The sequence below is a fragment of the Daldinia childiae genome (assembly GCF_008694065.1).
Source record: "Daldinia childiae strain JS-1345 chromosome Unknown Scaffold5, whole genome shotgun sequence".
NCBI lineage: Eukaryota > Fungi > Ascomycota > Sordariomycetes > Xylariales > Hypoxylaceae > Daldinia > Daldinia childiae.
In genome coordinates, this window is record NW_022984646.1 from 2,101,309 (window position 1) to 2,117,435 (window position 16,127).

The window sequence follows — 16,127 nt, forward strand, 5'->3', positions numbered from 1 at the left end:
TGTGAATTGTGGTTAAGATCTAAGTCATTACTTCAATCCAACTTCGACCTGCCTGTCATCGTCACTCTTCTGCGTGTTCTCTAATCCAAACTCCGTCTCCAGCTCCTGTCTGAGCTCAACGTGCTTTTCAAGGAAAACGAGTAGAAATCCCATCAGAGCGAATGCAAGTGCCGCCAGCCATGTAATGCGAAAAGTGTCCGTATAGATGCTAATTACTTCTTCATAGACCGGGGACGGCAAAGCTTGCACGTTTCCATCTGCGGCAAATTGATATGCCCCCCCGTTGGCTAGTTGAGCGCGAACGTTGGCATCCTCTACGGTGTCTAGACCTTTAGTGATACGGGAATTAAGAATGAGAGATGGGATGGTCACACCCCAAATAAAGCCGAAGCTACGGAAGAATGAATAAGTTGCCGTAGCGGTCGCAACATCAGATTCGGGAAGTGCAGCTTGAATGGCTGGAAGAAGGGTGACAAACGTGCATCCGAGACCTAGAGCAAGGACGATTTGGAAGATGGCCCATTTTGCAGTTGACGAGGTAGAATCAAGCAAGGAAGATATCCCCAGTCCGATGGCGAGAATGATATATGCAGCTGCGTGGAGGGGTCTGTAGACACCTGTCTTGGTCATTATGACACCGCCGATCATGCCAGCCGGCATGAGAAAGGCATTAAAAGGCAAGGTATTCACTCCAGATTGCAGAGGTGATGCCCCCCGTAGAGCTTGGAAGTAGAAGGGGTAGAAATACACGATCCATTCCAATAAGACTCCCGACAGAAAACTTAGAAGAAATCCGACAGCCGATGTCCGATTTGAGAAAAGGTTGGGTGGAATTGTTGGCTCATGACACCACGGCGATGCTTGGTAGACGTGAAATAGACCCCAACCGATAAACCCCAAGACGAGGGGCAGAATGATGCGCCAGGAAGACCACGGAAATGTCGTTCCTCCTAACAGCAAGCCCAGTAGGATGGCGGTGATGGAAGCGATGAAGAGAGCATTTCCGGGGACGTCCATCCGAGCGAGCCTTTTCCTCCAGGACTTGTCTCTAACATGGTTCATCTTAAGAAACAAGAGCATGGTGGCCAGCGACAAACCGGAGAAGGGGAGGGTGATGTAGAAAACCCATCGCCAACTCGCCTTTGTCAACGCTCCGCCGATCAAAGGGCCAAGTGCGGAACCTAAACCTCCAGCCGCCATGAGCGGACCAAGGTACTTGCCCCGTTCGCGCTGGGGGACAAGGTCGCAGACTATAACATCGAGCAAGACGAATATGCCACCGCAGCCGATCCCTTGGATAGTGCGGCCGGCGATCAGCATGGAGACGCCGTTGGCGCCTCCCGCGATGCCGCTTCCCCCACGGCGAACAGAGCAACGACGACTAAACTCGGAACGCGCCGCCCGAAAACATTGCTCGTCTGTCCGAATAGCGGCTGTACGGCGGTGCTCGCAATCACGTACGCGTTCGCGATCCAGACGTAATCGCCGCCGCCGCCTATCGCGCGGGTGATGGCGGGGAGAGCGGTAAAGACGATGGTGTTGTCGACGGCTGCCGCAAATGTTATGAGGCAAAGGGAGACATAGATAAGCCAGAAACGCCAGCCTGGTTTGAAAGCGGGAATAATTTTGGCAGAGTCAACGTCGACAATGTTGAGATCGTCGGTATCGTTGGTGTCGGTGTTGGTTTTGGTGTTAGTTCTGTCATTTCCCTTGTCAATGTCGGCTAGGGGATACGCCTCGGGATTTGCAGGACTCAGCCTGCTGTCGGTAGCCATGATGATAGTGCTTACAATTTTTTCTTGCAGAAGATACCTAAATAGGTATATTATGATAAAATTCTAAATCTCTTACACTATTACCACTTGAAGATTTGGTTACTAAGGCTGTAGGGCTGTAAGGCTCTAAAGGCTCGGGGGCCGAAGCGATTTATTCGGTAATCTCGGCGGTTGTGGGGACCGTTCGGTAGCCGAAAGCTGGTCACAAACTAGAAAACACTACGTACACTCTTTCTGTACATTAGGTACCTGTTTAATATTCATACCGTTTAACAAAATCTAAAAACACCCTATACAAGATACTTAACTTCTAAAATACTAACTTTAAGTCGCTTTGAAATACCTTTAACAGTTCTTATTTGCCAAGTTACTAAAGAGTGTACGTGGTGTTTTTTGATTTGTGACACATTAACCAAAAATGCGACCAATGTCTAAGATAGGAGAACATAAAGAACTTAGATAGGTAGCTAATATAATAATACTTGGTTGTCATTTATTCATTTGACACCCTGCTCCGCAAGCGAATCTTCTGACTCCGGTTCGGGCCAAACTGCCCTTCAATAGTCTCCCTCTGTGGCCGTTTGGTCCCTGCAACGGGCCATTCCAAATCATATTCGACGATGAGCTTGGTAAATATTAGCTTCGCCTGACGGACGCCATAATATCTCCCAGGACATGCATGCTTTCCGTATCCAAACCTTCAACCTCTTAATTAGATATCAATCTTTGAATTCTAATATTATAGGTTCTCACTTACATCAAATTCGCTGGTGATGAGTTGGAAGCCGCCCACTGATACTCGGTTATTTCGTCATCTCCGCTTGAATCGCGAAGACGCAGGAATCGATAAGCGTCAAACTTGGTAGGGTTCTCTAATTTGTTGTTCTCTTCCATGATCGCTCGGATCGGAAAGGTAAGTCTCGTGCCTTTCGGTACCGTGAGACCATCCGAAAAGGTGAATGTCTCATCCACCACTAGCCGTGAACATCCAGCTATTCCTCTTAGCTTTCATCGTGAAGAATACTTGGCCATAGAAAATGCTTACTTGCTCCAGTTGGATAAACCCGACTAAGCTCCCTTATAAAACTGTCCTGTAATAATAACCTACGGAGTAGTTTGTCAGTCCAGCCATGTTCGGCAAGGGCTTCTTCTGCTTCCTTTCGTAGATCCCGGATAAGTTTCGGGTCCATCAGTGCTTGGAATAGCATCTCGGTGACTAAGGCTCCTGGCGTTAGACTTCCTGCGAACAAATTATGAATAATTTCTAGCGATAGCCGATAGGATTTCATGTGTCTTTTAGCAGTCAAATCCAACGTCCACTCGATTCCATCGTTTTGCCTCTCCTCCGACCGGCCTCTATACCTTTCTATGATGCGCCGCGTCACTATTGGCTGCAGAACGGAGACGGTCTTCCTTAGATTCCATCTGTGTGAGAGAGTAATCAGCCGGGAGAAGATGCCGCGTAGTGGCCCCAAGGGTAGTGAGATGATGGCCATGGCATGTAAGAGATGGAGTGCTGAAACTTTATTGATAGTCGAAGAAATCCGCGTTCCGACTTAGCTCGCGACAGATCAGAACCCGACAAGCTACTTGGTTAGTCAGATCAGAGATCGTGTCAGCTACTAGGATTTCTTGCCATTCTAAACCCCACGAGTTAGCACCTAAACTACTCTTTATACTAGAGGTAGTGCTCCAGGTAAATAGAAGTACCTTTAACCTTGCCAACGTGATTTTCAAATGCATTTCCTATCTCATCGATCATGATAGGGGTCAATGCAGCTGCCGTCATCAGTTATCTTCCCGTCTTCACATAATAGGTTCACACGAAACATACATAGCTGTGTATTCATCCCCCTTTTAATGACATCAGCCATCTTGTCGCCGTGATAGAGGTTTCCCACGGAATGACCCAGGAAAAGCGCCTGTCAGGACTAATTAACGGATGCTTTCTCGCTGCTATTCAGGTAGTCTTGCTCACATCACTAATCACTCGGAGGAAACTGAGACTGCTGCTCTCACAATGCTTGAGATCTGCTAGATGCTGTGCCCCCAGCACAAGCCAGTCAACGGCCCACCACCTCACCACGAATGGCTCTTTCGACTGGTCAAGAGGTTAGTCTCCGGCCATCTACCTGGGTACTCATCAAAAGGGGTCTACACACTTCGCGGTATCCATCTTCTACCAGTTCATGGACTGGCTTTGAGGGGAAGAACGATAAATACCATGGAAGCCCAACCCTTCGAAAACGATTATAGGGCTCTGAGGTCTTAAATAAGACCCTCGTAAGGATTCCAGCGATTGTTAGTGTGAACACTTGGGTTACTGATATTTCTTCAATAAGCGTCATGTTTGTAATTGAAAAACCTATGCTGTTAGGCTCGGACAAGTAAACTAATGAAGTTGCTATATTATATAGATGACTAATGAATTCCTATGCAATTGATTACTGATAAATGGAAAAAGTTCGGAGTTACCAGAGATTGTGATAACTTCGTATATCAGCAATTACATGTGGATTTATGAATCAATCAATATATCGATTATTTCGGGACCCGTCCGCTAACGGGGAAGGAGAAACGGCCCCCCGGCCGCAAGCCGTCCCGGGTGCCGTATAAGGTCATCGGCTTTGCTAACGAACTAGAGGTTCCTAGGGCGGGTGAAATTTTATCAATAGGTCCCTACTTATAGAACAAGTCCATAACATTGCTTGAATGTGTTTATCATATTCAATTTTTAAACAATTTATCTGGATGCCTATTCTATGCTATAGCAATCATGAATAGCCAAACACTTCCGACACCACAACTTGCCGATCGCGGTAGGAGGAATGATATCTTTCCTGACCCGATAGGTTCTATCACTCCATATATTCTTCTCTACGTCGTTCAGCTCGTGGCCTTGGCTTCGCCCAAGTTCCCCCTTCGCCGATTCTTATTCTCTGGTATTCTCCTGGGATTGCTGGTCCAGACACAGACCCAGCCCCCTTTCACCAACGAAATAGGGTTAGCGCAGCTCTTCTGCATTCAATGGAGCTTCCTACTTGCCACGTTGGAAAAGATCCTCCTTTCGGGAGAAGAAGGTCCGGAATCTCACTTCTGGCGGGAGAAGGCTGGTGAGAAGGAAGCCGAGAGCTATCCGGCGTTCAGTCTGCGGAAACTCCACTGGGCTCTCATGCTCATTGTGAACCAGAGAGGAATCGGCTGGAATCATCAGGTCAAAAACGTCCCGCAAGTCGTAAACATGAAGAGGTCCGTGTTCTTGCGCCGGCAGCTTTTCCACCTTGTCAAGTCATTCCTCCTGGCAGATCTTTGCTTCAACCTAGGTATACGGTTCTTCTACACAAACCCCGAGACGGGCATCGTCGGGGATATCAATTCTAAATATATAACAATGAACTACGCATGTCCAGGCTGGCGCGTAACGACAGTTCTTGTGTTTGCCGCAACACCTTACTTTGCTCTATCTACGCAGTATGCGTTAGGGTCAATTGTATTTGTTGGATTGGGACTTAATGAGCCCGAGGTAAGGAATTTGTCCTATTATAGCTATCCCGCCTAACAGATCATTGACGAATCAATCATTAGGATTGGCCACCATTGTTCAATCCGATCAGCGAAGCAACCACAGTCCGAAACCTTTGGGGGAAATACTGGCATCAGGTTATCCGTAGAGTATGTTTCCCTTCTTTCCACATTGTCTCGGTTTCTAATAACCATAACTAGGCCCTTTCTACCTGGTCTAGCGCACTCGTCGATGCACTTGGTATCCAGCACGGCACAAATCTATCGTCTTATACCCAGCTATGGTTTAGCTTCGTCGTCTCTGGCTATTTTCATGCTCGCTCGCATCTCATCCTCCCTTCGCCTATCAACGTGACAGTCGCCGAACGTGCTTACCCAATATTCTACTTTTTTGTTCTTCAGGCAACTGCCATCACCTTCGAAGACTTTGTTAAGTGGGCGTGGTGTAAGGGACTAGGGATGGGCGAGGGTGAGAGTAGATGGAGGAAGACAGTGGGTTACCTTTGGGTTACGGGATGGCTGGTGTGGTCGGTCAAGTTCCCTGCCCTGGCTTACTTGAAGACAAGAGTGGGAACAGAGAGTCCTTTCCCCTTTACGATTGTAGGACCGTGGACTGAAATCGTGCCCATGCCAATCTAGATGGTATACAAGACGCTGCTTTGATTGATTATCATCAAAGGTGAGGAAATCATATATCCGATACACATCCTCTAAGCTGTAAAGGGGGCTATATCCATCCAAATGCGATGCTTAGATAGGTAAATGATACTTTGAAATCTTGGAACGATGTCATAGTTTATTTGAAATAAATCGAATTCATTACTTTCGGGAACCATACTACTCTAGATGCTCGGGAATTGAAGAAATTCTATATTCCGGGCCCCGAAGCATCGATGTTTCTCCTATCGAGTCGCATCTCCTTATTATCTATATATTGTTCGTATACCTACGTAGTAGATAGTTTTGGGTTCCTACGATCATATCCAAACCAACACACCTAATCTATGAGAGTTTCCCAAGTCTTATAACCGCAGTCCATCAATCAGCAGCCATGTCGAGCGGACCATCCCCAGACTCATCGTCCTATTTCCTTCCCGTGAATTCCGCCGAAGCCGAAAGGCTCATGAACCAACACCTAGTCCTGATCGACGCGCTAGATGGACGTATAGTGCTACCGCCTATCGATTTCACGAAGCCCGGGCTCAAGATCCTCGACTCCGGAACTGCAGACGGTTAGCATTTCCCTCCCTCTTCTACCACAACCCCCCTTTCAGTAAAAAAAAAACCAACTTGAACAGAGATAGTATAATGGGAACAAGATAAATTGACACAAAATACCAGGTCACTGGATCAGCGAGCTGCGCAAAACGCTCCCAGACCCCACCATCCACACCTTCATAGGAACCGACATCAACCCGACCCTCTTCCCACACGCCTCCTCGCTCCCCGGCGACACCAGCTTCCACACGCACGACATCAGCACCCCGTGGCCCGCCAACCAGCACGGGACCTTCGACCTAGTGCACCAACGGCTGACGCTGCCCGGGGCGGCGCCGACCCCACTAGCGCAAGTAGTGCAGCAGCTGTTCGCGCTGCTTACGCCGGGCGGCTGGATCCAGTTGGTAGAGGCAGAGCAGGTGGGCCCGGAGTCGGGGCCCGTGTTCGGCGAGTTCCTGGAGCTGGTGCGCGGGCTGTTCGACGCGACGGGGGCCGGGTGGCATTACGCTGGCGACTTGCGCGGATGGGTCGAGGGCGCGGGGGCCGTGGATGTGCGCGAACACGTCGTCGATATGGCGTTCGGAGCTAGGAATAGGGACCCGGGGTTGGCGGCTGCGAGCGCTAGGTGCACGGCGCAGGCTATGCAGGGCCTGGTTAAACATGCGAAGAGTAAGTAAACGTCCAAGCTTCTTTTTTTTTTTTTTTCTTATTAAAATTCCCCTTTTCACGTTCTGGGTTCGCTACGTGTGAAGTGGGTGAAGGTTGGGTTGGCTGACTTATTAATGCAGTGACGCCGGGGTTGAAGACTAGCCTGTCGACTGAGCAGATGGATTCGTTGGGGGATAGGTTGTTTGATGAGTTGGTGGAAAACGGGGCATATTATCGGATTAGATGTGTCTGGGGGAGGAAGAAGAATGTGGATGAGGTCTAGAATGTTGGATCCGATTATGAAACTACCTACCTATCCAGTACCTATTCCATTTTCCATTTTCCATTTTCCCTACTTGACGTAGGTGATATAGGTACCTATATTCAAGGCGATCTTTATTCTACCAGTATGAATAGGTACCTTATACTATTGTTTACCTAACCTAGTGTTGGTTAAAAGACTCGATCAAAGAGTCCGTACCTAGGATCATCGTAGCTAGTTTAATTAGGCTTCTTGACAATAGCAACATGAGCGATAGCCTCCAAAGTAATTTTGCCATCTCCATCTACGTGAAATCCGTCCTTCTTCATGAGAATCTCCTTATACTTTGCCACGGCCTCATCCCACTTCTCCTCATCCTCCTCTGTCCACCCACCGGCCGGCTGGCCAATGGCGCTCCAGATGGCGGTTGCAAACTCGTCAAGATCCTTAACGGGCAAAAATGCAGACTTTTCATACAGCTTCACATCCTCGTATTTGAATCCGCCATCTACCAGGCGGTTTCGGATGTACTCGCGGTCGTTAGTCTTCATCTTGGGCTCGATGGCAATTCGTGCGTCGGGGCCCCACACCGCGCGACGGGTCTCCTGAGCCGACGTTCCTTGCGGAATCGATAGCCAGAAGGCCGTGACGGCGGTACCCCCCGGCTTGAGGGTACGGTACATTTCCTTAGCGGCCGCAACGGGGTCATCGATGATGGGCAAGCCGAAAGATAGGAAGGAGTGAGTAAAAGTGGAATCGGGAAATTCTAGCTTTTGCGCATCCATGAGAACGGCTTTGGAGGGCCATTTGTTCCCCGCCGCGATGCCGTTGTAGATTTGCACCATTGGCGGAGCAACATCTGTAGCGTGGATTTTAATATTGTCAGGTGGTGATGTAGCTAGAATGCTTTGAGTAACCGGTCCTAGGCCACATGCATTGTCGTGAATGATGGAGTCAGGTGGGAAGGCGGGTAAGATGGTCATCTCATATTGAGCGATTGTGAGCGTCTCATCGGCACCGATGATTTGAAACAACTTATCATCAAAGGGCATAGCCTGTTTTGGAACGGATCCTGAAGGGGCGGCCATCTTGCTAAACGTGTTATGATGATATCTATTTCTGAATTCCTAAAGTTGTAGATATGTATTGACATGAGTAGTTAGTGAATGAAGGGAAATAAATTCCGTTTAAGAAGAGGCAGCCCTATTGGGGGCCTGATTCACCTCGAGCAAGTATCATAGGGACCGACCGCGTTGAGGTGTTTGCGTAAGCAGTGTAACCTGTACGGTGCGCGAAATTCAAAGAGAAAAGGGTGAAAGGGTCTGATCTCGGTAGCCGACAGACTGATATGTTAGGCACCAAGAACACTGTACTAACACGCATGTATCTCGTATTACGATGTGACGATGCAAGGGATATCTAGAAATATTGCTACTGCAGCAACAGCATATTAATATATTTCAATTCCACTATAAATTACTACCGATTAATAGAACACCAAGCATCGCACCTCGATACTTTCCCTCGGCTGCGCATCCTTCGGCGCCCGGGGATGCGGGAATGCACAGTGAGGACATACTATGAAAATCAGCAAAAATTCGGGTTCGGATTCGGAACATTTGAATAAAAGAAAGAAAATAGGGGGAAATGAGCTCCAAGGTTCGAGGTTCTTACGTTTAGCTACTCCCTCTTTGTTATCCCAAATCTTGATGAACGTCACTTCGTCCGATCTCTGTTGATCCAAATAATACCATTTCTGGTCTTCCGAATAATTAATGCTGACTGTCTGTCCTTGCAATTCGACCTTCTCCTTAAAGATGTTGGTGGGGTGGATTTCCGACGTCTTCGCGCTGCGATAGTCCATCAATGCTAAGGGCCAATCTTCTACTACATCATTAAGAGGACGCCAAACACTCGAAAATAATCAGTTATAATACTACTAAGTTTAGTTGAAAGGGTCTTGAGGCGAATAACATACTTGATTATCTGAGCGCGTCCTTGTAGAAGGCGCTCGGCATCCTCTCCCGCGTGACGATAGACTCGGCGTACAGCTCCATTGGCAGATCTAAACGAGTTAGAGAAGGCTTCGACATATATTTATCTCTCATCACTTACTGATCGCAGTGAACCTTTTTTTCTTCGTTAGAGACGTCGTCAAGATACATGCATTACATCACAAGCACTTACTAATGTTGCCGGCTGTTCTCTTCCGTTTGGATTCTCCTTCGGCGACAGCGCCGGATCCTTCTTCCGATACGTATGATCGAAGATAATGACTCTAGTAGCGCCAGTTTTCTCCTTGACCAACGTATCAACGAGAGGATAGTATTGTGCGCTCACTAATGTCTTGTCCTTAGACCTGATTCCTTGGAGGATTTCTTCTGGTATGATGCCACCATCAGGAAAAGCAAAGCCGTGGGTGTCCAGATTGAAATTATCCTTGTACGTTCTAGCATCAGTGATGCGGACGTTATACTCTTCGTTTTTGAAGTTCGTACTCGGGTAGCCTTCTTCGACTAGCCCACGAATGTACGGTGACTCTTTGGATAAGCTCCAGGGCTCCAGGTACGACATTTGGCTCTCGACGACAGCCATGTTCATGAGTATTGACGACTTAAAAATTAAAGCTGATTTTTTGAAAAGTGTAGTAGAGAGTTCTGTGGAAAGTCGTGTTCCTAGTATTGCTAACTGAGAGGTAAGGATATATCTAACACTTCGGTTACCGGGCTCGGGTAAGAGGCATATACCTCCCTAACGTTACGTTTCCTTAGGAAACTACCTATTAGATACCGATCTAGTAGGTACTTTCATTTTATATTTCTTCCGTTACATGTTTATACATATAACTATTTATATCACCATTAACAGTTCAAAAGACTATTCTCTTCTCTGCCGCCATGGCAAATTCAACCCCCTTTGAAGAAGATCCCCTACTTGGAGATGAGGGTTCAGCGCACTCCGGAGACACCACACCGGGCCCACGCTCAATATCGCAGCATCAAAGCACTATACCTGTCCAATATATCAACCGGGTCCTACCTATTGCATTTACAGCCGCATTCGCAATCGCTGCCACAGCTGCAAGCACGGTTTTCGCATATGCTAGTCTGATGTGCGAAGATCCAGCACACTGCCAACCAGCGGAGCAAAAAGACTATGCCGAAGTCGTTGCTTTGGCCACAACCATCGCGAATGTGTGCGCAATCGTCGCGGTAGGGCCCTTGCAGCAACTGATCGAAGGCCAGCCGAAAATTGGGTTGTTCCTTTGGCTGGTTTTCAGAGCTTTGAGCATTTTGGTCTTAGCTACAGGAGGTAGGTGAATGTTAATGTTCATAGAAGGACCTATGCTAATAAAGGTATCGATAGTTTTGATGAGGAGCATCCGCGTTGCTATTGCCGGGAGACTATTCGAGGGTCTTGCCACTGATAATTTACTCCATTATACGCTTGCGGCAATCTATGTGCAATCAGATGACGAGCGCCGAATCTCTAAGTTAATGAGGACTTCTCTAGCTCTTTACATGCTTGGAATGTCCGTCAGTCCCGTGCTCATGTCTCTCCTTTCGAACTTCTTTGCGAGTTTTATCGTCGCTGTCGCTATTCTCGGCATCTCGCTGGTGTACTTATCTATTTGGATTCCGGCGGAGATGAATATGAAGAATCCGGAAGATGACACTGCCGGCCTGCCACCAGTTACTAGGGCCCTTCCATCCCGTTCGTCCATACCTGGCTTCGCTATCCAAGCTATCCAATCTTCTATATCCCCAATCTATCATTATCGTGATGAACCCAAGTTACTATTACCCGGGCTAGCCTTGTCCCTCTACAACACGGCACAGGCATATCTCTTCCCAGCAATAATGGTTCACACGGCAGTTCATTTCGGCTTTACCAGTACGCAGAACGGGTACTTAATCTCCATTGCCGCGTCAGTTGCTTCGGCGTATCTATTTGCCACGATATACGCCATTCCGAGAGCCAAAGCTGCAATATGGCCCACGGTACCCGAAAGCGGGGACCGTTGTCAGAATAACTCTATTGACAACCCAAAGAAGCGCGGGAATAGCGGGACTTCTCACACCATAGGTGATCTCATCTATGCATTTATTGCTATCTCGACAGCGCTACTTATAGTTCCTTGCTTTGCAGTTGTAACTTTGGAGTGGCAAGTGTATCTTCTTGTAGCTATCCTAGCTTTAGGGTTGCCTGCCCCTAGCTTTATCAAGAGTTTCACAGCAGCCAGTTCTAAGAACAAGGCTTTGGCAATGACAGGGCTGGCAGTCATGGAAAGCACAGGTGGATTGTTGTCACCTGTGTTGTTAGGTGGCTTTCAAAGTCAAGTTGGGAATACGAGCGTGTTCTTCGCTTCTTCATGTTTACTAGGGTTAGCATTTTTAAGCTTAATTACAAGCTTAATAATAATACCTTGAGTTACTTAGATTAGTAACACCCTCGCTCAAAATTCATATGTAAAGGGACATTATCGCGATGTAGGTTATGGACTAATATAAAGAGTGCTCAATATAAAATGAAATGATATTTAGCCTCGAAGCTCGGGCAAACGGGCGCAATCCGTTTTACGTTTTTTACTGTAATCATAGTAAGCTAAACAAGCGGAGCTGAAAAGGGATGAAGGCGTCAATGTGCGGCAAGACATCCCAACGGGCAGCATGTATATACTAATATAGTAGCAAAAGGCGGGGAAGATGCGGGAAGGCGGTCTGAGCCTAATTTATATAAAACATTCATAATAATAGATATCTCTGCATACATATAAGTGGCTTATACTGCATATTTAGGAGATGGTAAGGCTACATACAGATAGCGGATGCGAAGTGCTTCATAGCGTCGCAGCGCAGCATACGAAGTAGCATTTAAGTTAATACTCCAGGCAGCTCCCTAGTTATCTATTAAACTTGGTTATATAGTAGCTTAATATGACATACCTAATAACCTTGGGGGAAATCTCACTAGAGAAAACCTTCAAAACGTCAACTAACTACCTTTTACTAGATATAGTTACCTCAGCCTTACGATGTTATCATCTTTATCAACTTAATTTCTTTATATGTTACCAGGTAGGTATCACCGTAAGGCTTATTATTGGACTTGGTATTGGTATATTACTATGCTAGATCCTATCAAAATTAATAACGCCAAAGGACAATCACCTATTAGAAGTGTGGTAACACAATACATCCAACATTTTACCTGTGCTTAACAAACAAGGACATATTTTAGCGTAGGGGGGCCAAAAATCATACCTGATCGGCTAGGTACATACATTATCGCCCCATATGCTTTTTTACGGCGCATTTCATTATCAACACCACCACCTACGTTTAGCTGTAAGGCTGGCGCTTCCTCGAACTCAAATCGGTCATCTGTGGGATGGCATAGATATTGAAGAGGTAGGTAAGTTACCTAAGTACCTAACGTAGGTAGTCAAGAAAGAAAGAAAGAAAAAAAAAATAAGGCAGCTGGGCTATCTCGTCGCTTAATTTTGGCGCTCTTGAGTCTTCGCATTCTTATGTCTTATGTTTTACAAGCTTTGTCGTGCCAAGTCAAACAATTCAAAGAGGGTGTCGCAATTTTTAACTCCCAAGATTATAATTATCAAAGTCCGTATCATTACAATGCCAGCACACCCAAGGTCCGTATAGTCGTGGTCTAAAATATGAAGCTACCTAACGATTCCTAACGTAATCAATAGCCCACAGAGCACGGTCGCAAATCGCAACCGAATAGTTAAGCTTCGCAGCGCATGCAATCAGTGTTGTGCTGCCAAGGTGAGCCTCAACAACTACCATCGTACCATCGACTTACAGCGCCAAGGCTAATGAAAAACAATAGGTCAAATGCTCTGGCGAAAAGTCTGGTTGTGAACGATGTCGCAATACAGGCACACAGTGTATTTATCTGGAGTCTAGAGTAGGAAAGGTCCCAGGTATCAGAGCCAAAAAGAAGCCGATCCAAGATCATCAAGCCCAGCGATTACAGAATATGGTGACCCCCTCCATGGAACGCTCTTTATCCCCTTCAGACAAGTCGGCGGGGCTCAATTTCCAAGACCAAACACAAAACGAGAACATGGAATGGTCAATACCCACCGAATGGGATATACAGCCTTCGGATACCATCACCATGGCTTCCCCAGATGACTCTTCTAACATGCAAGCCGCTCAGCACAGCAATACCGGGACCTCTTCTAATTCCGAATCCATAACGACTTATACTAATGATACGGAAATTAGCATGTCCTCTATAGACGCAAATTTAGAAGATTTCCTGGCGCCTTATCCTACCATGGCTCCTCCGATCGAGCATGCTAGTGAGATAGAAACTACCCCACAACTGCAGGTCTCACTCGGGCTACGGCCAAGGAGTGAAGTGGACAGTCAATGCTGCTTAGAATGTTGCCATATAATCAGCGAGCTCGAAAATTACATCATGGAGGACTTGAAAGTGTTCAAAATCATCATAGGAATCGTCAGAACCGCAACTTTGAAGCTCACCCAGCTGATGCGTCTTCAACAAGGCTCGAGGAACCTCAGGTGCCTAATGCTGTTCACCACACTCATGTATCAGATCCTAGAACTTCTAGAGGTCTGTCTATGTGCCGTCGCGGCGGACAAGGATAAGCAACGCAGCCGAATCCTACCCGGAGGTAGCGGCTTTGGATTCGAAGGTTTCTCAATCGACGCCGAAGAGCAGTTGGCATTTCGGACGCAGACATTACTCAAAGAAGTAAGACAGGCTACCGAAGCTCTTGGCTCGTTGAAGACTCTTGCTACGGTGGGGCCGAGCTCGGAGACGGGAGGCGGTCCGGATTCAGCCCAAGGAAAAGCACGAGGAGATTGTCAGGTTGATCTTGAGCATCGATTCAAGGATCTCGCCGTCCGATGTGCAAGGAAGATATAATAGTCTATCAGGTACCTAGGTCATATATAGAGTGAATTTAATCTGAGTCTATATGCATAAATCTCACAGTATCAGTCTAACGCTATTAGATATATCATATATTGTGTACATTGAGGGTTGTCAAATGAACTCATATTCCATTTACCCTCTGTATATAAGCTACCTACGTGCGTGAGTATGGAGAAAAGAAGAGAAAGAAAGAAAGGCGGACGTTCACGTTACTCTATCGTTTCGGCATAGCTGCTATACTGGCTGTATGCCTTAGGTACCTCCTATCTCTCAGCCGCTCATACATAGAGACTCCTGAATTTTCAGCTAGTTCAAATAGATAGCTGTTTTAGTACCGGCAATTGACGCGCGTCACCACCCGGTAGCTATCTTGTGGTACCTGAGGCTATCCTATCATAGGTAAATGAAAAGTTGGAGGATTCTTACGGCCCCCATTGCTCCGTCTCGTCATAGGGTAACCGGCATCTGCAATACAACTTGAGAAACTTACTCGTCCTGCCTTTCTTTTTTTTTTTCCACCGTTAATCACCATAAACGGACAGTTTTAAAGTATCGAACGTTTGACTTTTGAGGAACTATTAAGTGTGGGTGTGGCGATTCCTTCGCTCGCTCACTCATACCTTTATAAGCTGTCGTCGAAAAGTGCAATATTCATGTAACAAGCCGGCTCCAGAAGCTGGTGCAGAAATCAATGCACCGCCCCCTTCGCCCAAGTCACACATATGGAGCAATATACTTGCGAATCGCTACCATTCAGGGGTATATCGACATGGCTCGCATGCTTTTTGTTCGCGGCACATAGGCTATGCGCCCCGGGCATGTATTGGGGGGAGCTGCAGAGAGTAAGAAATTAGACATGACAAAGTTGCTTCTTTCGAGCTCTACGGCCATGTAGGACGGACGACAAGGAACTGGATGGTATTGAAGACAATACGAGGATTTTTATTTTATGAATTATGCATGATAGACATATAACATTCTAGACGAAATATACTTCTGTTTCTCTGGGCTCAGCTTCGAGGTCAGGGGTTGGAGGGAATTGGCATCGAGGAATCTCACCAACAATATCCTCTGCCTTTCCAACATTTGACACAGGTGGGTTGGCCGGAGCTCCTGCTCAGCAAATAAATAAATGTTCATCATCCACAAGGGTCTAGCGAAAGAGGGATTCGTCGATAGTTCGGCAGGATAGCAAAGATCGCGAAGGGGAAAATGGTGGGTAAAGATTGTGAGAAAAAAAGGGGGGAAGTTGACTATGCGATAGATGGTGGGATCTCGCCCCCTTTATACCTGCGAGATACCTGCATATCGCTAACATGCATGCTTTGGTTTATTACCAACAGGTCTCTCCAGTCTTTATGATTACCATTTGCCTATATACAGCTTATTCTCAGGACTTTCTTGAACAACCAATGGCATCGTTGTGTTGATTCTTGAGGCCCCTCAATCAGGATATCGCGAATGGAACGTTGGGTAAGCACCCCTTGGAGCTTACGACACTTGTGCGAGATGAATTCAAGCCTCGAGCCTTCCTCAATGTACAGTAAAGGTGAAGCACATGGATATGTCACGGTTAGTTATCAACACCGGGCTAGTTATGTCCATTCTGGGAACAGGAGAATATATAAATTGGCCTTGCGGTTGTAAAAAGAGTATTGCCCCATACAATATGTGTATGTATGCTTAAGTTGATTGCCTACCAGTATTAAAAAAGGCCGTTCGTTGGCACGGAGTCTAGTCGTGTAGCAAACCACATAACAAACGCCGTCTGC

The 16,127-nt window shown here is 46.8% G+C and overlaps 6 protein-coding genes across 7 annotated transcripts; 3 read left to right on the top strand and 3 right to left on the bottom strand.

Moving 5' to 3' along the window:
• Window positions 1–27: 27 nt before the first annotated feature.
• Window positions 28–1,775, bottom strand: GL218_05719 (putative MFS-type transporter C16A3.17c; the record flags this gene model as incomplete). Of its 2 annotated transcripts, XM_033582401.1 has the most annotated exons (2): window positions 28–1,381; window positions 1,462–1,775. In XM_033582401.1, 2 exons carry the CDS (start codon window positions 1,773–1,775, stop codon window positions 28–30), a joined length of 1,668 nt encoding a protein of 555 aa, XP_033434328.1. The 2 variants fall into 2 exon arrangements, with proteins under 2 accessions (XP_033434328.1, XP_033434327.1); XM_033582402.1 differs by lacking the exon at window positions 1,462–1,775 and having other exon boundaries at window positions 28–660.
• A 2,776-nt stretch (window positions 1,776–4,551) lies between these two features.
• GL218_05720 (toxin biosynthesis protein) lies at window positions 4,552–5,936 on the top strand (the record flags this gene model as incomplete). The annotated part of the gene is made up of 3 exons (XM_033582403.1): window positions 4,552–5,298; window positions 5,361–5,447; window positions 5,499–5,936. 3 exons carry the CDS (start codon window positions 4,552–4,554, stop codon window positions 5,934–5,936), a joined length of 1,272 nt encoding a protein of 423 aa, XP_033434726.1.
• A 412-nt stretch (window positions 5,937–6,348) lies between these two features.
• Window positions 6,349–7,192, top strand: GL218_05721 (uncharacterized protein; the record flags this gene model as incomplete). Its single annotated transcript, XM_033582404.1, has 2 exons — window positions 6,349–6,529; window positions 6,639–7,192. The coding sequence occupies 2 exons, from the start codon at window positions 6,349–6,351 to the stop codon at window positions 7,190–7,192; spliced, it is 735 nt and encodes a 244-aa protein (XP_033434727.1).
• A 472-nt stretch (window positions 7,193–7,664) lies between these two features.
• On the bottom strand, window positions 7,665–8,513 carry GL218_05722 (uncharacterized protein; the record flags this gene model as incomplete). The annotated part of the gene is made up of 1 exon (XM_033582405.1): window positions 7,665–8,513. One exon carries the CDS (start codon window positions 8,511–8,513, stop codon window positions 7,665–7,667), a length of 849 nt encoding a protein of 282 aa, XP_033434724.1.
• A 398-nt stretch (window positions 8,514–8,911) lies between these two features.
• On the bottom strand, window positions 8,912–10,020 carry GL218_05723 (uncharacterized protein; the record flags this gene model as incomplete). Its single annotated transcript, XM_033582406.1, has 5 exons — window positions 8,912–9,003; window positions 9,100–9,338; window positions 9,404–9,490; window positions 9,541–9,554; window positions 9,613–10,020. 5 exons carry the CDS (start codon window positions 10,018–10,020, stop codon window positions 8,912–8,914), a joined length of 840 nt encoding a protein of 279 aa, XP_033434725.1.
• Window positions 10,021–10,322: 302 nt separating this feature from the next.
• Window positions 10,323–14,346, top strand: GL218_05724 (uncharacterized protein; the record flags this gene model as incomplete). The annotated part of the gene is made up of 4 exons (XM_033582407.1): window positions 10,323–10,737; window positions 10,792–11,558; window positions 13,146–13,214; window positions 13,279–14,346. The coding sequence occupies 4 exons, from the start codon at window positions 10,323–10,325 to the stop codon at window positions 14,344–14,346; spliced, it is 2,319 nt and encodes a 772-aa protein (XP_033434730.1).
• Between the last annotated feature and the right edge of the window lie 1,781 nt (window positions 14,347–16,127).